Raw genomic sequence first — 23,452 nt, 5'->3', positions numbered from 1 at the left:
TGTCAGAGATTGCCCAGCTTTAGATTCAAATTGCCCTTGACTCATCCATATGTAAAACTTCATACCCCATCATCCTTCGCCGCTAATCCTCCAACCTATACCACATGCGCTGATACATATTAATAGTTTTCCCACTCTATTTCCACTCAAATTTAAATTCTCCAACTGGTAGCCCTCCGCTTTTCCAGAGTTAATTAAGCCTCCTTTCACTCAAAACGGCCCTATCAGCGTCTGACTGGGTTCTGCATTCATTCAGTTGCGCACCTGACGCCTTTGGTTCTCCATCTCCTGCGCTCCGCACTTATCTGACTGGAGAAGATTGTTTTCCACTCTCTCCTCCCAGTAATGGCCTGTCTCCAGTTCATTTGCAGTGATTAATTGCGAGATATCGACTTTGAAGTTTAGTTTGTCGCGTGAAAAATGATCAAGTCGTGATTCCGTGGCAACCTGGAAAACAGCAAAGTCATTACAGTAGCGGCTATTTTGTTTTACTTGCGAACACGTTTTTGTTTGGAAGGAAAGTCCTCTGGCAGATTTGTGCCTAAAGTGATGGGGACGCGATGGCTCGGGAAGACACGAGGAACAGTGTAAATGCTTGTTGTGCTGTAAGGGAGGACGCCATCTTGGATATTCAAATAATGGTAGCGCTTTAGAATACAGCCCGCAAGTTCCAGGTGTAAGTACGGGTAACAAGAAAGTAATTACACATGCAAGTACAGGTACTCTTGCAAAGTGTTACAAGGGGGAACAATGTGTAACAAGGAAATACAAAGTGTTACAATGTGTAAAAAGGAAGTACAAAGTGTTACAAGGGGGAACAATGTGTAACAAGGCAGTACAATGTGTCACAAGGGGAACAATGTGTAACAAGGAAGTACAAAGTGTTACAAGGGGGAACAATGTGTAACAAGGAAATACAAAGGGGAACAATGTGTAACAAGGAAGTACAAAGTGTTACAAGGGGGAACAATGTGTAACAAGGCAGTACAATGTGTCACAAGGGGAACAATGTGTAACAAGGAAGTACAAAGTGTTACAAGGGGGAACAAGGTGTAACAAGGCAGTACAATGTGTCACAAAGGGGAACAATGTGTAACAAGGAAGTACAAAGTGTTACAAGGGGAACAATGTGTAACAAGGTAGTACAATGTGTCACAAGGGGGAACAATGTGTAACAAGGTAGTACAATGTGTCACAAAGGGGAACAATGTGTAACAAGGAAGTACAAAGTGTTACAAGGGGAACAATGTGTAACAAGGTAGTACAATGTGTCACAAGGGGGAACAATGTGTAACAAGGCAGTACAATGTGTCACAAAGGGGAACAATGTGTAACAAGGAAGTACAAAGTGTTACAAGGGGAACAATGTGTAACAAGGTAGTACAATGTGTCACAAGGGGGAACAATGTGTAACAAGGAAATACAAAGGGGAACAATGTGTAACAAGGCAGTACAATGTGTCACAAGGGGGGACAATGTGTAACAAGGAAGTACAAAGGGGAACGATGTGTAACAAGACAGTACAAAGTGTTACAAGGGGGAACAATGTGTAACAAGGAAGTACAAAGTGTTACAAGGGGGAACAATGTGTAACTTTGTACTTCCTTGTTACACATTTCCCCCCCTTGTAACGCGTTGTACTACCTTGTTACACATTGTTCCCCCTTGTAACACTTTGTACTACCTTGTTACACATTGTTCCCCTTGTAACACTTTTTACTGCACATTGTTCCCCCTTGTAACACTTTGTAACTTCCTTGTTGCACATTGTTACCCCCTGTTACACGTTGTAAGAGTACCTGTACTTACATGTGTAATTACATTCTTGGTACCCGTACTTACACCTGGAACTCGCGGGCTGTATTCTAAAGCGTTACCCCAAAAATTCAATCATCTTTCTCCTTTTCTGGTGCACAGATAAACTAAATGCTAAATCATCTCTTTGGTCTTCCTCTAGGCCAGCATAGTTTGACCCAATTCACAAATCTCCCTCTGCCCATGTCCAAACCACCTCAGTCTCTCTGTGTTGAGAAAGCATGTACAGTTCATTTATGTCTACTAAGGTTTCCTCTGGGCGTTCTGGTTTCCCCAACCATTAAAAATATGTACAATAGGCTACAAACCTCCATATAGGTAATCCTGATTAAGATTGTGGCTCAAGATCTGGGGATGGGATAAACTGTGAGGCGCTAGTTGAAGGATGGCTCAAATGCAGAGGACAGGGACAATAAAGTAAGTAAAATAAATTGATATAAATGCATTGAAGCTGACATGAGATGGAGGAATAGCACTCCATCTTCGTTTGTCCGTTTTGATTTGTAAAGCGTCTTTGAGTTTCTTGAAATGCGCTACATAAAACATATGTATTAATATCATGACAGGGACAGTACACATTAATGAACATTTCTGTAAATGTGTCAGTATTAGCTGCAAATTTTTCAACTGTTGTCCCTGGGCAAGGTGTAGAATGCCAACAACAATGACAAAACATAAAACAATTAAAAAGTTGATACAATTCATACATTAATAGCATCTGAATGTTCGTTCTGTGACTTGCACAATAGAATGGAGATTTAGGTGCAAGGGCAGGTCATACAAACTGGAGACTGTGGAATCTACGGGCCAGTTCCAGTCGACTGAAGAACAGTTTCATACACAAGGGAAGTTGAACTCCCTGAACTCACTCCCACCCCTCTTTCTCTCATCCTCCACAATCAAGGATGAGAGAATAATAATAATTTCAAATCATTCACATGGTTTTAAAAATAAGAATAAAAATCTTTGAAATAAAAACATACTGTTCAGAGGATATTATAAGAATAAATATACAGTCATTATTTACAAAGCAACACCTGTGCAGAGGATCCTGACACTTGGCTCAGTCATGCATTAAATATGTAATTGAAGGATGCTGATGTTGAATGAATGAATGAATTCATTAAACTGAAATTCAACCTGAGCACATAGTGCAGATGCTGCTGAACAAAAACAGACAAAAACAACAATTAGTGCAAAATTGCTATACAATTAGTAAGTGCAGACTTGTACAGTACAATATATAAATACATTTAAAAAGAGAAAACCTGACCATCTATCCGACTGTGGAAAACAGATAAAATACATGAGTGGGGCCAAGGGGATATTGAGATTACGGTGTAGCAGATGAAAGGATCTTTTAGAAAATAATGATTGCAAAAATAATAATAATCTAAAAATAGTGATTGTTTCTGGGAGAGAAAGGGGAAGGACAGAGGATCCACAGCTGCAGGCCTCCCCTCTGCCCAGTGATCTGAGAACAACAAAGGGGGGGGGATCTACTGTACCCAGAACCCACCCCACATGGGGTTAAGGGAGGGGCGGGAAGGGGGCAGTGGATCCACAGCTGAGGATGAGGAGGGAAATGGAGGTGGGAGGAAACAGTAGACCTAAAGGAAAGACAAAAGAAAGGATTTGATGAAGCGTGAGGATACAAAGGATAGTGTGAATTGGAGGCAGGCTATTTGCTTTGGGAAAACAAACATATCCTGTTGTTAAATAGAAACTTTGTGAAATGTGATATGAACATTTTAAACAGACATAAAACAAAAATAGAGTTAGTTAAGATTATGGACAGTTCTTCATATCCATCCTTCAATGACACTGAGGCAGGAGTCAAGACTGCATGTTTTATGTTGTCCTACATTCATATTAATCTAAGCTTTCACATTTGATAACTTCTACGAAAACAAGTGAGCCCTGATTTCTGTGCACAAAATGTCGGTTGGAGTGTAAATGCTTTTTGTTTGCTCCTCTTTTGTTATTCCAATTACTCTGCTGGAGCATCAATATTTCATACTGGGCTCTTTTAAACCTGCTCATCGAGAACTTGGTGGGTATTTTCTCCAAGTGGATGCACCACGCTGCGTGCCTCTGCGGTGTGTGTCTGCTTTGCTAAGAATATCCTGTTTAAATCACTGGCTTCTTCAGAGCAGCAAGACTTTAGTCATTCCTCAGAAGCAAACGTTGCCTCTCCATTGTCTCCTCGGAGAAACACATAGTGCGCCATTGTAACAGTTGTTGGATTTTGATGTCAAGACGAGGACAGTTCGAAGTAACGATATGAGAAAATGTACAATGTTTGATAACTGTTTTGAATATTGCAGGTCATACTTTTCCTAATTTTGGTCCATTTTAGCTCCTATATTTTAAAGAGGGGAAAGAAACACATTGCTTATCTTCAACCTTCCATTTTATTTTGCAAAACTCCAAAATAGGTGCTGTTGCTGCCACAGCGTTGACTGTAAACTTGATGAATACATTTGGTATAATGGCACAGCCCTATGTGTCACACCTAAATCTACACTGACTATTAAAGAAGTACAGCACGCATTCGCTGTGACATTGTTTCAAATAGCTTCTGCAATGTCAAAATATCCGGTGTTGCATTGATTTTTCACCCAGATCTTGTGTTGTGTCTGTGCAAAGCCTCTCAATGGAGTTAAGATCTGGATTCTGTGGTGGCCAATCCATGAACCACTCTTTCACAATGTGAGCCTGGTGAATCCTAGCATTTTCATCTTGGAATATGCCATAACATACCATCAGGGAGGAAGAAACACATTGATGGAATAACCTGGTCATTCAGGAAGTTCAGCTGATCTCATGCTTTGGGCACGTAGTGTTGCTGAACCTGACCAATTGCAGTAACCCCAGATTATAACAGTTACCATATTTTTTTCATAGTTTGGCAGGGGGTGCGAGTTATATACTGTATAAATATACAATTTCATATGTTTGTTATTTTCACACTGACAGCCACTAGAGGGCACTCTAAGCTTGTGTACCAGTATCTGCTACGCCTGTACCACAGAGAAAAAAAAAAAGGTATTCAAGCAGCTGGCGAAAAGCGGAACTTACTTTAACTGCAAGGAAGAACACAAAAAAGCTAATCGTGGAATAAAAGCAAGATGGCCACAGCAAGAGGAACGAGTTTGTAAATGGGCGCTTGAACCATGTGCTGCCGGAAGAGGCTTGTCAATGGTACAGTTACGCCTCTATGCCCAGGTAGTTGCCAAGGCCGGTGCAATTTATACTCTGGAGCGACTTATATATGTCGACTTATATAGTCCAGAAAACACGGTAGTTAAAACGAGGTTTACACAGGTTTTTTGGTCAGGCAGCTTGCGGTATGTTAATGCTGAAAAAAACACCTGCACAGATCACTTTTCATTTCATCGCTGCAATCAAACCACCACACGTCTCACTGTTTTGAATTTCCCTCACACAAAAGTCCTGACTTTTTAATCCTGACCATAATATATTCTGATTTGCTCCATTTCTCATACTGCACTGCACAGGACGTCACATCATCTCAATAATAACGGCTGCCCTGATTTCTTTCAAAGGAACTGATGGTACTCCATTGTTCCGAAATGGCCCATATCCCTTCGCACCTCTCTTGTCCTCTCACCAATTCTCTGTGTGTGTCCCGCATTACTGTGAGCCCGTGCGACAGGCACAGCTGGCGGACTTCAGCCCATCAAACGGCTGGGTGTTATGTCCAGTGGCTACGCAGCGGCAGCAGTAGTTGGTGGTTGTTGGAGCGAGAGCAGAGATGAGGTGAGGGCTATTTCTGGAAACAGGCCGTGCGTGCTCTCCGCTCTGAGTGAGATCTGAGCCCACCGACTGGAGTTATAGCGATTTTCTGTCCCATTTCACCTCTGCATACAGTTATTAATAGATGGAAATGTATGGGAGAAATCATGACTGGGATTATTGCTGTGAACAGGTTCTCAAAAGCTGACACTCTTGGTCTATTAAGTTGCAAAGGTGAGGCTAGAATGTGAAGGGCGTGCAATACGTTTTGTACACCATAATATAATAACTCTTTATAAGAATAACTCTTTGTTTGTTTGTATTTGAAAACATAGTAAAGTGGCCATTGTCATTGTTTGGCCAAAAATGTCCATCATGTGTAAAAAAGGGTGACATTTGGTTAAGCTATTCCATGAATACTTGGCCGTTTTAATGAGAATGCATCAATAGAACAGTGCTTTTAGTGTTTGTTGTACTGTGTTGTATTATATCTGATCTGTGTGTGCACCTTGTTTGCTTTGTGACTTTTTGCCTACCAAGGAAAATAATGTTCTGTGTGTTTAAGGAAATGTGTGCTATGGGTCTGGAACTGTGGTCGGAGAAACCGGTGCACCTGGAGGAAACATGCAAACTAAGACCGGACAATATAATTAATCATAGATATTTTCCTCATATTGATGTACTTTTTAGTAAAAATGAATAGACAATAACAAATGCTTTCCTCCTGCTAGTGACTTCAGTGGGAGGAAACAGTATGTGAACCCTTTGGAATTTCTTACAATTCTGCCTCAATTGGTCATAAAACGTGTCTCTTTTGAGCGAGGCATGGTGCACATCAGACAATGCTTCTCAACAAAAGACTGTTCTTAACTAGTGTGTGTTTTTCAGTGGCAAGGGCAGCTTTAAAGGAACAGGCCACCGTTTTTCGATGCTGAGATATGTTCTTACCTAAAGCTTAGACGAGTTGATGCGTACCTGTCTGGTCTTTCCGTGGAAGAGCGTGGTCGCCTCTAACTTCACCCCGTTTGGAGCTATAGGAATGTACTAGGAAAGGCCAAATGCTAACAACATCTTTGGTCTTTTTGCGTGACTGAGGCCACACAGTTCTTTCATACTGTGATATGTTCTTACCTGAGCTTAGACGAGTTGATGCGTACCTGTCTGGTCTTTGTGCGTGCCTGTGGAAGAGCGTGGTAGCTTCCAACTTCACCCCGTTTGGAGCCATAGGAATATACTGACAATACTAACAAGGCACAAAGACCAGTCTCGTCTAAGCTCAGGTAAGACCATATCTCAGTATGAAAAAACCGTGGCCTGTTCCTTTAAGCCACACCTCAGTGATTGAACTTCAGGTTGGCTCACACCTGACTCAAAATTTCTGCATAAATTTGTCGAATAGGCTCTTGGAGGATCCATAGCGAGGGGGTGTACTCAATTATTCCACACTGTCTTGTTAATGTTTACATGTTATGGCCAATACAAATAAAATGTAAATGTTTGGGTGATATTAGTTTAAGCAGACAGACACTGTTTACTCATTCTTGTGATTTTAATAAAGATAAGTTCACATTTTTTTGCAGAAATGTGAGAAATTCCAAAGGGTTCATGTACTTTTTCCTCCCACTGTAAAACTAGTTATATATTTATTGTTTATATAGTAGATAGAGTTGATGAAATCTGATGCAGCAGTAGTTCCTAGAAGGGCGTTTTGATTGCTTCATTATTGCTTTATAAGTATTATTCACCTCTTATATGAGAAACAAAATGCTATTATTAAGCCCCCAGTGCTTAATAAGTCACTGAAACACGCAGTTAAAATATTTTTCTGCTTAAAGTGCTGAGTAAAGTACATGGCAGGTTGTTTGAAGGTTGAAAGAGTGCAAACACCAGAATGCCAAACACTGCCTATTAAAGTATCTCTGTAACAAAACGTGACCTGCATTAATCTGTGCAAAAGAGCTGAGTAATTGGAGCCGTACATATCTTTCCTGTCTGTGATTATGAAAAGCCATCCAGTTTGAGTGATGGAGAGGGGGCTTTGTGCACCCGTGCGTCGAGACAGCTGTCATTGAGGAGAGCCAGGAGTGTGCCGTGATACGATATTAATGAATACAACATTTCCAGTCGGATAAACAACAAGCCTATTACCCGCAGCTAGCCGCGTGTGCTTTTTTACCTTTGGGTTTGCCAAGTCACAGAAGAAGTCTCTAATGTTGCTTCTTGAGAAACTATAATATTGTGTTTTTTTATCAAATTGTGCACTTGTTAGGCTTCTCCCGGCAGAGCAGACGGTCAGACGGACTCATGTTGCTTGTTGTCAAGATTGATTCAGTTGGCTGTCATATCACCTCCCACTCACAAGATAACAATGTGTGGGGTATCTGAAGTTTGTTATTGCAGCCGAATTTGGCTGCGTTTGCCTGCTGCTCGAGTTCCTTGGTGGAATTTTTGGGATTATTGTGGTTTTGCCTGCACGATTATAGGCTTACTGCGCTACATGTCAAGAAGTTTAAGGCCTCCAATACACAACTATACATAAACAAAGAGAGGTATGTTATTTGAATTAGCGTTTTACCCATTTTAATTAGACTTTTTTGTGCCCGTGAGGAAATGTGTCCTCTGCACAATCTGCCAGTACTCGTTGGCGGCCGCAGTGCATCATTAGCTTTTGACATAGTTTCCTTCACATTTTCAAACCCCATAAACCTTTTGCTGGACCTGAGCTCTGGACTCAAACTGCGTTTATTATGGCATCACTGATTTGTTATCATGCTGTTAGTGAAAAATAGTGGCTTGTATCTAGGGAAATCTTTGACAAAATTGAAGCTGTATCTTGACAAAAATACTAGTGATCTTGAACACTGTTGTCATAAAACTATTTGATAATTTGCAGGATAATGTGATAAATGATATTATCGAGGATCACTTTATGCCACTGAAACTTAAAAAAATGAAAATCACAGTAAAATGTTCTAAAAGTACATTAAAGCAGAACTAAGTAACTTGTCTACCTTAATAAATAAAGTTCCGCTAGGGGTAATACAAGTGTTGATGGGATGATTGAGGGGTCTTTCATCTCCCCCTGGTGTCTTTGTCCAGAAAACCACTTGCAACTTTCCCTCCTCCGACCCGGAGACCCAATACACACTAATGGAATCATGAAGAAGAAGCTAACAGGCTAATGGGCAAAGCTAACTGCAGGCTCGTGCCACTTAAACAGTATTTACAGCCAAGTTTGAGTGGAAAAATCTTCAATTCGATGTACAGTATCCCTATCTCCCTTTACTCTCACAATTAATGAGTAAAAAAAACGCAACTTGCTACGACACCTGCAGTAGGGCTTCTAGGGGCATGAGTTACTTAGTTCTGCTTTAACAGAACTTAGTAACTTTCATTTTAATTTGTAATTAACATGAAAGTCAAAGAAGCACGATGTACTTCGGTAATATTTTTCAAGTATGACATCATTAGAATAAGAAAATGAGTAAAAATGTAAATAAATGTGAGCCCAAAAATATATTGTTTATTTGTTATTTACTGAACAAGAAGTTGGTATAGTAATTATTCTGACAGACCTACTTCTATCTTGTTTCTATTAAATGTCATTCTTTTTTCTGCCATTGGAGGGCACCACAATTTGGCATAATTGACCAAAAGTCAGGTATAAGGTTACTATTTTGTAGCCACTGTGACAATTCATTTTGCCTTAAAGTTTAAGTCTAAGATTGTTTGCAACCTGAGAAGTCTAGTTGACTAATATTCTTCCTCCTTTTTCAGGTGATGTCCCAGGCGGAGGGTCAGCAGAAGAACCTGGTGCAGTCCATAGACGCCCTGCCGACCAAGGGCCCGCTCTCCTGCCTCGACCACGACCTGCTGCTGCTCAAAGCCACGTCGGCCGCCACGCTGAGCTGCCTGGGCGAGTGCCTCAACATCCTCCAGCAAACGCAGACCAACCCCGCGGCCTCTGCTCCGTCACAGGCCTTGCAGAGAAACCACAGCGCCCCCTCTGGTGAGTCCGTGCAGCTGGACCCTTGCCCTCTCTCCCCCCTGCCCCCCTTTTCTGAGCCCCTCCCTGGTGGGAAAACCCGCCTGGGGCAACTGGACTGTGGCTCTTGCCCCTGCCTGGTGGTGGCGCCCGTGAACTTTAATGTCTGTGCTAAATGTTGTTGAATGTTGCATTTGCGTGTCTGTCCTGCAGCAGAGGTGGATGGAAAAGATAAGATGCACATTATAGATAGAGATAATTATGGAGTTTAAGAAGCACGGCCAACATATTGGGCCAAGATTTGCACTATTTAGGAAACAAAACTCCATCTTTAGCCAGTATTTTGTTCAGACTCACTTAACTAAATGAGCTGAACATGGATTTATTGTGTGTTTTATGCTCATAGATAATGTTCTCTTATTATACTCCGATGCATAACAGTGCAATGTATTTAGTAGATCATTTTTCATAACATTATTTAGCCTATAATCTGCATCGGCCATGAAAAAGCCCATATTGGTCAATCCCTCATAAAAACTATTAAACAAACTATAAAAGTAAAACTATATATATGGTAACTCTCGGAATGAACTCTTTACAGAGTAACAGTGCAAGTGCCTATGCTGATGCTTCAAAATATTTAAGTACAAGTAAAAATGTTGGCAAGAAAATAATATCAATTAACCATTTTGCCTTGTTGTAGCAAACGAATCTAATGTAAAAAATAAGCTCGGAAAAACATTTAGCGTTACGTATGACATTGATGTAATTTTGGGTAACAACAATGCTCAAGTATAGTATGTAAGTTAAGTATTTTTACTTCAAAATCCTGTAAGTGTGTTGTGATAAAACTATTCTGATACGCACTTCTTGTTCAGATTCGCTTCTACCCACCTCTGCCTGTCCATTTTGTCTGTGTAGTTTTTTCTGTCTTTTGTGTCATTTTCCATTCATTATTGTTCAATGTATTTAACTGCATTGAAAAATAGCAATGTCAATCGTAGCATGGTCGTAACCTGTGTTTGTTGTTTCCATGGAAACATTTCAGTGTTCATGCATGTCAAATAACAAGGGCTTTTGTGTGAACTAATAACTTTAAAGTCGACTAACCTCCACGAAAGATACAGTATTTGCCAAAAACAGCTTCACCGGTGCCTCAATGTCAGACCTCTGTTAACCCTCTCTGTGCCAAACCTTTATGGACCCAATAAAGTCTGGATTTGAAACTTCTGCAGCTTGAAGTGCTTCTATGGCATGACTTCATTCATATGGTGGATAGTATCAGCTCTGGCATTGCATCGATAAGCTTTTGCAAAGTCCACCAAGATCTTGTATGGATGCGAGAGTCGGCCCGCTGTCCACATCCCAAAGATCCTCACTGGGGTTAAGGTCTGGACTCTATGTGTGGAAATTATGTCTCCCTGAACCACTCTTTCACAATTTGAGCCCGGTGAATCCTGGCATCATCATCTTGGAGTACGCCTGTGCCATCAAGAAAGAGAAACTCCATAAATGAAATAACTCGGTAATTCATTCCAGTAGCTTCCTGTGAATAAGCTTCATGTTTTGTGGTAAAATGATGGCTTTTAAATCAAGATGGATTTATTTTACTGACACAATATAAAACAATATAACACATATCTGCAAACAATGTTGGCAATTACCATTGTTGATTAACAGCATACCCCTGTTGATGATCTAAACTTTTGTGTTCTTCTTGCCTTCTTGGTAACTCGGATTGTTGATGCAGGAAGGCGGAGGTGGAGCTAAGGAAATGCTCCATATAATCTGTGCAAAGCTTTTAGCAGATTAGTCTTTTACTGGAAACCTGCAGCTGATACGGCTCTATTTTTAGACCAATCAAACTGATTTCATGCTTTGTTTCCTCTCATTCACATCCAACAGCAGTCAAATGTGTGAACTCCCTGACATTGCACTTGTAATCAAGAAGTGTGTCATATTAATGGAATAGTAACAGTTATCACATGATTGGCCATTTATTATAGGCCTTGTATTTTCTGTATTTAACAGTAAAGCTGGGGTATCTGACTTCCTGAAGCATACATTTTTTTTGGCCATCATTTATGCAATTCATTCACACGAAGAACTAAGAAGTGCGCGTTTGTGAAAGCGAGGAGTTGGGACAGCAGTAGTCTGGAGCAGGGGTGTCAAACATGCGTCCCGTGGGCTCTGCCCTGTAGAGCATAAATTCCAGAGTATGTAAAAAAAGCTCTTTAGCCCATTCCTGTGTGGAGTTATGATTTTTTAAAGAATAAACAGAATGCTCATTCTAGCCACTAGGGGGCATTACATTTCAAAAAAGGAAAGAGTTCCACACATGTCCATGAACAACACATTATATAGCCACGTGGTAAATGGACAGTCTGCCCCAGGGCGGCTGTGGCTTCAATAACAGCTTACCACCACCGAGTGTGGAGTGAATGAATAATGACAACTATGTAGAACTTTGAGGAACTTGTGACACAGGCTTGTAAAGTGCAATACAAGTGTATCTATCTATCTAAGCCGTTGTTATTAATGAAGCTACAGTCAAGTTGGGCCTTTGACTGAATCAATTTATTATTATTCATTTATTGGGAAAATGTTCTCTATTATATGCGGCCCGCGACCCACCGTGGGAGCTGAATTTCGCCCCGCGACCCAAAATGAGTTTGACATCCCTGATCTAGAGTCTAGAGTCTAACTAAATTTATCTCAATGGCGGCCCTCCTGCTTCTTGTCAGTGTCTGCCGTCGATGCACTCGTGCCTGAAATGTGCAATTAATTAACAGGAAAAATCAAGATTGGAGTGTTTCTGAGAGCTAGAAATGAGTTTATTTGCTCTGTTTTATAACATTCCACTTTTCTACTGCCTGGCAAAACGAAATTCTGAGCAGCCGCACGGTCATTTCCTTACATTATTTTATAATATTGTTTTAAGCCTTAATGACTATATGCATAATACTATGTCTACTTTGAACTCTACTGTCTCTACCTCCACCTTCCACGTTTTGAAAAAGGGAAGACAATTAGTTACCCCAACATTAATGCAAAACATCTACACCAAAACTCAGAATTGAACAATGTTTCAGTTTCAGCAGGTCTGTGGGTCCATTTCTGCTGTTGGACCCCAGTCCCATGGTGTCCCGCTCTTCACAGTGTGTTGGTGTTGTGTTTACCCACAGTCGGCCTGCCCTGTAGCTGCTCCTCAGACAGGGGCTGGTGTGGAGTGGGACGTCCCGGCTGCAAGTACTGCTCACCTCTCTCTTTCCGCCGTTCGGCTTTTACAGTATGACCTCTCGGGGGGCTCAGCTGCTCCCCGCCTCTGGCATGTGACCCCACCCCCCCCTACACCTCAGTGATAGGTGCTTGGTTAAGGTCCCGGGACATTTGGCATGATCCAACCTGGTGCAGCTGATACAGGGTGTGGCTCGTGGGTGGAATATTGTGGTTTCAGTGCTAAAGCGCTGTCGCTGCATGGACTGGAGACCATGAAGGGGGGTAAGCATGAGTCTGGGTCAGGTTTGTGCGGCACGTTTGGTCCATGCTCTTTCTACAAATGCTTGTTTGATAGACAGCTGAAGAAAATCACACTTTGAATGGTCGTAATTAGTGAATCACAAAGTCTGCAATTTCATTTACAAACTATCCTTAGTTTTCATGTGACATTCTTGGAGGTCAGAGATGAAGAGAATCTGAAGCAGTTTACTCAAGATAAAAAAAATACACTGTGCTTTATATTACATTATCATCAAATTGCTGACCTTCGAGTGATGTAAATGAAAACTCCATTATAATAAGGTACGCCTGTAGTTTAGACAGCTACAGTTTTTGTCTTAGCCGTGCTCTCAAATATTTAGACTCCTGGACTTGTGCACTTTGATCTTCATTTTTAAAACATAAATTGCAATACTGGATCTTCTTACATATTGGTTCTTTGCAAAACAGTCAAGGATTTTGCATTTTGAAACAGTTGTTGCCACTGAGGCCGGTTTCTGCTGCTGCTGAAACAGATAAATGTAGTAAAGATTTAATATGTGTGTCTGATAATGAATTTTTAAAGTTTTGTTGTTTTCAATGCAGCGTCAGAAACCGCTTCTGTTTAAAAAATTCTCGCAGACTAAGTGAAAATGAAAGCCATATGCTGAGTTTAACAATGTCACAGAGCCCAGAAATGGAAGTTGCCGCCATTGGAGACGTCTTTCTTTGCATGTTCATCCGTTCACTCGAGTTTTCTGCATGACTTCAGTGACCAATGGCACCGCTCACATCCCACACTCATCCTGTTTCCGCTTCCGGGTCAAACTGTGACATTGAGCTAAATAAAAATATTATCCCTGGCCTATAGTCGGTTCTCAGGCAGTGGTGCTTCACGAGTAGAAGATTCCAAGTTGTCTGGAACACAACATTGTTTGTGATTATGGCAAAACACTGGAGGCAAAAAGGAGGGGGAGGGGGGTGGGGGGGGATCTATCACTTTGAAACTTTTGCTGTATACTGACATAAATGTACTTTGATGTACTGCTTCTATTATGTAATTTTTTGTATAGAGCAAGGTGTTTTGTTTGTAAACATTGGCAAATCAGATTTGTGGACAGAGCAATGTTCAATTGTATGGACTTATTAGGGGTGGTATTGGATATCTTAAAGGAACAGGCCACCATTTTTCCATACTGAGATATGTTCTTACCTGAGCTTGGACAAGTTGATATGTACCTGTCTGTTCTTTGTGCGTGCCCGTGGAAGAGGTTCCAACTTCACCCCCGTTTGGAGCCATAGGGATTTGCTGGGAGAGGCCAAATGCTAGTAACATCTTTGGTCTTTTTACGTGACTGAGCACACGCACAAAGACCAGAAATGTACGCATCAACTCGTCTAAGCTCAGGTAAGAACATATCTCAGTATGGAAAAAATGGTGGCCTGTTCCTTTAAAAGTACCTGATTATTTCTGATAGTGGAACAAAATTAGTTGTGTCCTCCTTTAGTATACTGTAAGCTCAGACATTTGTAGGGGGAAAAAAACATTTGTATCAATTCCATGAACTTGCAGGTGAGTTTTTGACTCTGAAAAGTGACCTTGCGAGTTGTGAAACGTGCCCAATAAACCCGTCCTTGTGAAGAATTGGGATGCTACAAATATGTTATAAAAGTTATGAATGAGTTTAAGGGTAAGGTTTAGGTATACTTTATTAATCCCTGTAGGGAAATTCATTCTCTGCATTTGACCCATCCTCAATGCCGCTGGGGCGACCTGTAGGAGCAGTGAGCTGCCAGCGTGGGCTGGCGCTCGGGGACCCATCTCCATGATGTGGAGCCGTGCTAATGGTCAAAAACACCTTGCCAGAGGATTAACCTATTGTACATGTTTTTAGTGGTGGAGGAAACCTAAGCATACACAGGGAGAACAGGCAAACTCCACACAGAGAAGAAGAAGAACTTTATCTATATAGCGCCTATATCACAAAGCCTTTTACGTGAGACAATTGTATATTCACTCCACACTCTGTGGTTTAAGAAACAAGCCATTTCTGCCATAAATATTCACATTCCATCTTCTTTTTTGCATTAAAAGCTCAATAAATCAGGATAGGAATAACATATCCCTCTGAGAATCTTAAGAATGAGATTACAAACGTACTGTCTTTAATTTTGTGTAGTCACATCTACACATCTTCAGTGTTATGGGAGTTGCGTGCTTTCAGACAGGCTCATCCATCACTGTTTATCCGTGGACCCGTTAACTCTCTCTCTGCTGTCCGTCAAACTGTCAGCTGACCAAAGCACAAAGCTCAGACTTGGCCTTCCAGCTTTATTCGCCGTTTTTTACGGTGGCCGGCCACAGCTCCGGGCTCAGCCATCAGCAGCAGCGGGACGGCCCGTGTCAGCAGCCTCTCGCCTCTCGCCTCTCGCTAATGGGTACCAGAGGAAGTGGAGTAGAACCCAATTTGAGAGCTGAAAGTGAACATGAACTGGCCTCTGACCTGCTGGGATATTACTGTAAAATTAGGCGCAGCGTAGAGAAGGGGAAAGTGTAGAGAGGGGAAGTTTTACAGAAAGTTGTCTCCGCTTTTCGGTAATTGCCGTTGAAAAAGAAAAGACGAGCTTAAAAGAAAGTTGCATAAAGTTTACAGTGAATGTATTTTGAATGCACTGTGCAAGTTGAGGGTTTCTTTTACTTTTATCTTAAAAACAGCCTGCAGAGTCAACAGTCTCCCACTACATTCAGTTCTCTTCAAACTTGCCAAAGAGCTGCCAAAGTGAACCAGTCTATAACAAACTATAGCTGAAATGGCCTGTTCCTCCGTTATGTCACTCGAGCACAAACCTTTGTCGACCTTTGCTTCATAACACAACAGGGACCGAGCGGCGCACACAAAGGCGCTCGGGCAATTTCCTGCTGCTTCTGCTGTCAATCTGATACGGCTCTTATGAAAACCTCCATATCAGATGTCTTAAAGCAGGCTAATATCAACTGCTTTCTTTATATTTCCCAGCTCAAGCTTCTGTATTTAATGGTCACAACAGAACCAGTTCAAACGAGTTGGGACGCTTTGTTCAGTGGAAAGTAAAAAAAGAATAATCTTCTGGTGTTGAAACTTCCATTTTTGCTTTAATCTCTTAAGGTTTCTCCAGTTCGGCTTTACTCAAATTTAAAAAGTGTCTTGATTCCAGAGTTTACAGCCTCATTTGAAAGCTAAGACTTACAAAACTGAGCGATGAATTTTCACGTCGTATTTTTGATGGTTTTGAAAGCTTTTTTGTCACGTTTTTGCTTCTTTTTTGTTGTATTTTTGTTTCTTTTTTGTCATTTTTTGTTGCTTGTTTGTTCTGTTTTGGTTTCTTTTTGGGGGGTTTTCTGTGTGTTTTTGTGGCATTTTTTTGTTGTGCTTTTGTTTTTTGTCATTTTTTGTTGTTTTTTATGCGTTTTTGTTTTGCTGTTTTGTTGTTTTTTATACGTGTTTTTCTGTTATTGATGCATTTTTGTTGTTTATTTTATTGTTGTTATTTATTTAATTTTTGGTTCTTTTGATGCATTTTTTGTAACTTTTTTGATGCTTTTTTCTTGCTATTTTGACACTTTTTTTTCAAGATTTTGTTTTGTAGATTTGGGTAATGCCGAACATGGAGAAAATTTGCTCAGTTCCGGTGGGGGTTTAGAGGTTAACCAGGTTATAACATCATTCTCTTGTCAAAAACCTGCTTGGTTTAGTATTTTTTCTTGATTCAGGCCGTTTGGAGTAAATCTGTTCATTTCGGTTGTTTCTTCTTCTACTGCTGAGGCGCTCTGGTCTGAACAGTGACGTGCAAAATATTATTTCAGTTTCAACACGTCGTTTACTTCATCTTGTAAATAAAATGATCCATAACAATGAACACATTCAACACGGCATCCCAGCTCTGTTTGAACTGACCTCCTAAATAAATGCAGTCAAATCCCTCCTGCCCGTGTGAGATTTGTCTGATGAGATCTTCTTGTCTTTGGTGCAGATGCTGTCCCTGTGTGGACTGTCCCAAAGTCTCCATCGGGGGAACAGCTGAGGAACGGCCTGACCCCGCTGAATTCGGCCGAAGCCTCCCCGGACTACCGAAAGCGCAGCCTGTCGCATGGAGCTGAGGTGAGACCCCAAAAGTCATTTTTATATACAATCCCTTAAATGTCAACAATGAAGTGCCCAAAAGCAGATCTGCAAGCCACAATTCTGCGTGGTATCTCCACTCCCCCCCCCCCCCGTTGCCCCGTTTAGATCCATATCTCTCTTGTTGCTGGTGAAAGTTTGATGGGAGCTGTCAGTTTTAGTGGGTCATGTTGTTGGGAAGAGCTTGATCTGTGGAGGGGGGGGGATGTGTGCTCCTCCCTGGGATCTCAGAACAGGACCCGACTGGACAGCTCTGTTTCCGGGTGAAATATTCAGAACCTGACAGACTCCAACAGACTCCATTAGACTGACGGCTATGAAGTGTCTGAAAACATTAGCGGAACACACTGAATAAAACATGTTATGAAATGTAATGGATGTTAAATGTGATTTCAAGTTACATTTCACAGTGTTCAAGTTGGTTTATGAAACTGCAGCTGTGTATTTATGATATTTAGCAGAGACTTTAATTCTACCTTTAGTCTCCAATGCCACTCACTATATCATGGACCTCATCCAAATTTACACTCCAGTGCGCACTTTGAGATCCGAGGGCCAGTTCCAGACTGTGGTTCCTAAAGGCCAGCACACACAGGCGTTTCTCAAACACTGTGGGGCTTTAAACGCATAATTTATCACTTCAGTATGAATAAAATAAGACACGTATGTCGGTGTTGCAAGAGTGAAAGCAAACCTAGCTCTTTCTTGCAGGTTAATTTCGAGGTAGCGCCAAACACGAGTTTCACATGCTCCAACTGAAGCATGAGCCCTCGGCACGGTTTCTCTGTCTCTGCTGCTCCTCTCGTCCCTCCAAACAAAGGTCATAGCGGTCTCCAGGTCTGTCACAGGCCAGAGACCCGTCTGTTCCTCTGCAGAGTGTTTTCCTCCGTGGCGCCGCATCTGGATTCAGCAGATCCGAATCGTGAGGTGGGGTCGAGGGTCGCTGCACGTCACTGCAACCTCGGTCTGTTTCTCTCAGAAAATAATGGAGGCGGCTCTTTTGCTGCGCGGCAAAGCGCATTAACGCTTTTAATGAACCCTTTTTTTCCTGCGAAGTCAGAGTTCCTCAGCTCATCCTCTTTTCGCTTAAACTATGCTTTGCCCCACGAGTTTGAAGATTTGTAAGTTTGTTTGCTATTTTCTTTTAGCAAATTAGCTCTTCTACTACGTGGCGATCCAGTGAGCACTCTGCCTCTTCTCTTCTAGACTAAAGTGACTAAATTGTGACTAAAACGAAAAAGCATTTTTGTCCCAAAGACTAAGATGACTGCCAGAGACAACACTGATTGCCATTTGTGATGTCATTGAAGATTTTTTACAAGCATTTATATGTCTTCAGTACTTCAGAATTTAACAAAGCCTTTAGATCAGATATGGGCAAACATTTTGATGCAGGGGCCATAATAGGTTTTTGAACTTGCCAAGAGGGCCAGACCAGGGCTCCAATTGGGGCCTTTTTAAACAAGTACAGTTTTCAAATAGACCGTAATTGCCTAAAGACAGTTATGCGTATATTGGTGTCGTTTCCCCCTTTCAGGCAATGCATATTGGGCTTTATCATGTTTTGTGGGCCAGATTGACTGGCTTGGCCTTAGTTTGCCCACCCCTGCTCTAGATCCAGGATAGAAAACTTTATTACAGCACAACTAAAAGATAGGACGGTCCGATGTCCGCACAACTCAAAGTAGCTCCCAAAATGATGGGGATGTGCGTGATTTTATTAACTAACTAACTAAAAGTTCAGCTCTTTCATTTTGCTTACAGTCGATGCCCAACTTGTATCAATCCATACATTTCTTACATGTCAATTACCATCCAGAGGTCACATATATGTCACATTGATCCATTCACATAAAGCTCTAGTGGATACTGACTGTCAACTTTTCCACGGCGCATCTGTAAAATGACAAAATGTGCAAAGTTACAGTAGGAATGATGGCCCAGGGTTTCTGAGTTTCCTTATAAAGATTTATGTGTCCTGGTCCATTCGACATTTAATTATCCACATATCAGAAAAACAAAAAGCTCCATCAATCTTGTGAATGTAGCGCACTTGCACACCTCACTGTGACGGTACTGTATAATTTATGCTACGTTCGTGCCCTGCTGTGAGTTTGGAAGTCAATCTCTGGTCCACTCATCAGTCATACACTTTGGTCGGCTGCCAGAGACCGCGTTATCTCAAGAACAGACAAGAAATGCATTTGCTTTTGACTAATAAAGCTTTCGCAGTTTGAATTATGTAGCAGCACACGGGCCTGGGCGGAGATTAATTTGTTTGGAGAATCGCTTGTGACAATGGGGCAAAATGCTACTGTTAGAAATCAACCAGGACGGTGTCGCTTTCCCTGTTACACAATGACGCCAAAGGCTACACGTCTGTACCGATAATGCGATAAGTGTTACTGGTGACGTAACAACAGGCTTAGATGTAAACCATGCACCAAAAGTACTGAACTGAACTGAAATAATGTTTTTGACAGTTCAGTTCTATGAGAGTTTTCTGATATTGAGCTGTTTGGCCAAATCGACATTTCAATCATTTCACCTTTCACCTTAACAAATCAGACGCTTAACCTCTTGCCCCCCGCCTTAACCGAGTGCATTTTCTCCTGTTCAGCTTTACCCAAATCTATCTTTTAGATTTGGCCAGTCTAGCGCCTCTTTTGAAAGCTAAGACCTACAAAACTGATCGTGACTTTTGTATTGCGTTTTTGTCTGGTTCTCTTGTTTTTGTTGCTTTTGTTATTGACTATTTTTTCCTTGCTTTTCAACGTTCTTTTGTCATGTTCTCGTCACTTTTTATTATTTTTTTTAGTCGTGTTTTAGTTGCTTTTTTATTGTGTTATTGTTGCTCATCCGGCACGTTTTTTGTGGGTCTTTTTTTTTCTTCTCGCTTTTTCATCACTTTTTCATCGTGTTTTTGTCACTTTTTTGTTGTATTTTCATCCTTGTTTGCGTCGCTGTTTTGACGCTTTGTTTGAGAAGCTTTTAGATTTGGGTAAAGCCGAACTGGAGGAAATGTGCTCGGTTCAGGTGGAGGTTTAAAGCACAACTGTCATTGCAGCCCATTCAGATTGAAATTAAACATGTTGTATTATATTTACTAACTTCCATTCTAACCTGATGATGCAGACTACTCAAAAATGCATTGTCATTTGGCACTAATTAAATCAATGACATTTTTACATTTCTACACCTTGTTTGAAACACATTTTTATAAGTGTTTTGACCTTTTTCCAAATTTAAGAAAGGCATTGTATTTTTGTCAGATAGTTGTAGTCTCTTTGCTTTGCCACCAGAGGGCAGCAAAGTCCATCAAGCTCAACCAGTCATCATCAGAGGTTTGCATTATACAATAACTGGTCTATAACAGTGTAGTGTAGTATAGCCCTATAAACACATTTCAGTGGTGCTTTTTGCTCTCAGATCTGTAAATGAAAACAAACTAGAGACTGACATGGTTACAATTTTACCTAGTTTTTGTCAGTAATTTTGTCGGTATTATAAAATTATATAGAAATTGTTAATAGAAGATAGCCATTTCACATCTTTGTGTTCTGGACATAATTTCATAACTAATAATAGCGTTGACACATTTAGCTCCTGTTGCCAGGCTGGTACCAGGCAAAAAAACAATCAATTAGGCACTGGTGAATGGTGATGATGTAAATCATAACATTTTGACATGGGCGTCACCCCAGTGATTCCAAATGTCAGTGGGACTTTCCTGGTTACAAAACATACAAAGTTGGCCTGTAAAAGTCTCCAGAATTGACCTTTGTTTCGGCTCAAGCTCTTCTTGGCTTCCGGAGAAGAAAAATGTGGAAAAGACGTTTTGAGAGTTTTTATTGTACAGATGGTCTTAAAGCTAATTGAAATGGTAAGAGGAGGGACATTTTGGGCTCACACTGTGATAATATCTCTGCAGCCGATGCCTGTTTAGGGTGTGGTCCATTATGTTATGCTTAGTTACATAACAATTACCGCAATCGCTGATAACGCCTGGTGATAGCAGCACAAAGCGAGACGGATGATGCATGCTGGGTAATGGAGTATTGGCAGGAAAAGGTGGATGCAGTCTCTAAACCAGGGCAGCTCTGTACGTTACATCACTGTTTCCCATCTACGTCACACTGGGACTTCCCCCGAGCTCTGCCTCTCTCTCTCTCTCTTCCCTCTTTCGTGAAGTGGGAGGGGATCCGAACCTGCCCCTATCCCGTGCTGAATATGAGCTAACAAGCACTGAAAGGGGACCACTAGTGCAAGCATTTTTCCACACAGGAAGGCGAGTGAGAGAGAGAGAGAGAGAAGAGGCTTTTGACAAGACCTTTATTTTTTTGTCGAATCAAGCGTTTTGTTTTCAGACTTTGAAGATTTCTTGCCTCCTGACTTCCTTCCCTTTTGGAGATGAGATCCAGCGTGATGCAGGTCAAGCCAGTCACATCACAGCACTGCAGCGTGAGTGTGTCTTTCTGGTCACATTGTGTGTCGACTTTGAGGAAAAATCCGCTTTGTGTTGAATAGCCGAGGCGCTCGGCTTTGTAAAGACCTGCATATGCTGAGAATATAGGATGAAAAGCATAGGCCTGGAGGGGTTACCCAGAGTGCACTTCTTCAGCAGTAAACACCACTCCACTGTGAGTCTTTGTGAGTTCATAAATTATCCAGGAAACATGCCAATAGGGCCCTCTCGAGCTGTGCACATTACTGCATGTTTTGATGAGGGATAATGGGCTTGCAGTCTGTAATTTGACAGAGAAAGATGAGGAATGTTACTGCTTTGATGGTGATTAATCGATTAACTGTAGAATTATAAGGCTCTGTCTTTGTTCTGAGCTGTTCTGAGATACTTGGGTTTAAAGTTTTCACCTCTCACAGAATGAAATGGAGATGGGTAATTACTTTTTGCTCATAAAAACCTCAAACATGCACAAAATTCCCGATAGGACTTGTTGTTTTCTTGCAGCATCAGTGAGATCAGGTTTAATCAGTAAGTAAAATCATCATCTGCTCAGGATTTCTGCGAGGCATTAAAAAGCATCAAAAGATAAATGAATTGCGATAAAATTGAGGCAGTAAATGTCCTTAAAGAGGCAATATGTTTTTATGTGATAAAATTACCTTGATATTTGGGCGTATTTGGCCTTTTAGTGACTCAGTGGCTTTATAGGTGCATCGTGCCACCTTTGCTTCTATGATGTTCCACTGTGAGGGAAAGCAAAGGTGCCGCGATGCACCCATAAAGCCACTGAGTCACTAGAAGGTCAAATATGTACCAATATTAAGTTGTTGTTTCACTTAAAAGTTGCATAGTGCATCTTTAAAGAGGGGGTATTATGCTTTTTTCAATCACATAGCACCAGTCTATAGCACACTACAATGATGACCAAACCTTCTGTTGGTCTGTAAATGCAGTAAATTAGAACAACTGCCTTGTATAAAATTGCTCCCTCAAAATGGCTGTAGGGAATGTCTTGAAATAGGCCTCTGTCTCTTTAAGAACCTCTGACCCTTTCCAACACGCCCCCTCCACACGCTGTCTGTGGCATCAGTGGGCTCTGCTGAGGAGCAGTGGTTGGTTACTCGGCTGGTGACGAAAGTTCAGAGGCGTCTCCAGGAGGTGGGCGCGTTCCTAGGAGGACTCAGGCAAACCTATCCCTAAAATGGCTGCCATCAGAGTTTTTACAGATTACTCAAAAATACGTGAATGTGCCAAGGCAACACTTCAGGCATGTTTTTAATGAGGGAGTGACATAATACCATGATGTAAAGCTTGAAAAAGTCGATTTTGCATAATACCCCCCCTTTAAAAGGCACTAAATTGGGTTCCAACTGACATCAAATCAAACATGTCCAGGACAATAATGATTGTTACTGTAATTATGGTCCAAAACTCATTCATCTGCCGTTTTGGCTGAAAACAAATTTTTTTGCTCAAAAGTTGTGTCCATTTTGAAACTTTTATATTTAAAAGCAAATATAAAAGTTTACCCTCTTTTTTCATTTGTGGCGTTAAAACACATTATTTGGCCGTTAAAGTGGCATTCAGAAGCATTAAATCTGACTTGCTGCCACCTGTAAAATCCTGCAGCCACACGAATAGAGGGCATGGCCATTTTAAATCTATAGCAGAAATCGAACCTTTTAACATTGCAAATTGAGTGGAAAATCAATGAATAACAATGCAGACTGTCCACTCAATCTGCTGCTGTTGCCGTGATGGAATAATCACTGACATGCTGTTGCTATGTCA

At 41.2% G+C, this 23,452-nt stretch overlaps 1 protein-coding gene across 3 annotated transcripts in view; it reads left to right on the top strand.

The window, feature by feature from the left end:
- The window catches only part of osbpl10a (oxysterol binding protein-like 10a), an 84,488-nt gene that overhangs the window by 45,611 nt on the left and 15,425 nt on the right, over positions 1–23,452 (top strand). For all 3 annotated transcript variants that reach the window (XM_079570916.1, XM_079570915.1, XM_079570914.1), the window contains 2 exons: positions 9,352–9,583; positions 17,048–17,175. In XM_079570916.1, the coding sequence (XP_079427042.1) occupies positions 9,352–9,583; positions 17,048–17,175 (360 nt within the window). The remainder of the gene's footprint in view (positions 1–9,351; positions 9,584–17,047; positions 17,176–23,452) is intronic.

This window comes from Gobius niger, assembly GCF_951799975.1.
Source record: "Gobius niger genome assembly, chromosome: 14".
NCBI lineage: Eukaryota > Metazoa > Chordata > Actinopteri > Gobiiformes > Gobiidae > Gobius > Gobius niger.
Note: the sequence above shows the minus strand (reverse complement) of the source record. Positions and strands in the feature narration are given on the sequence as shown.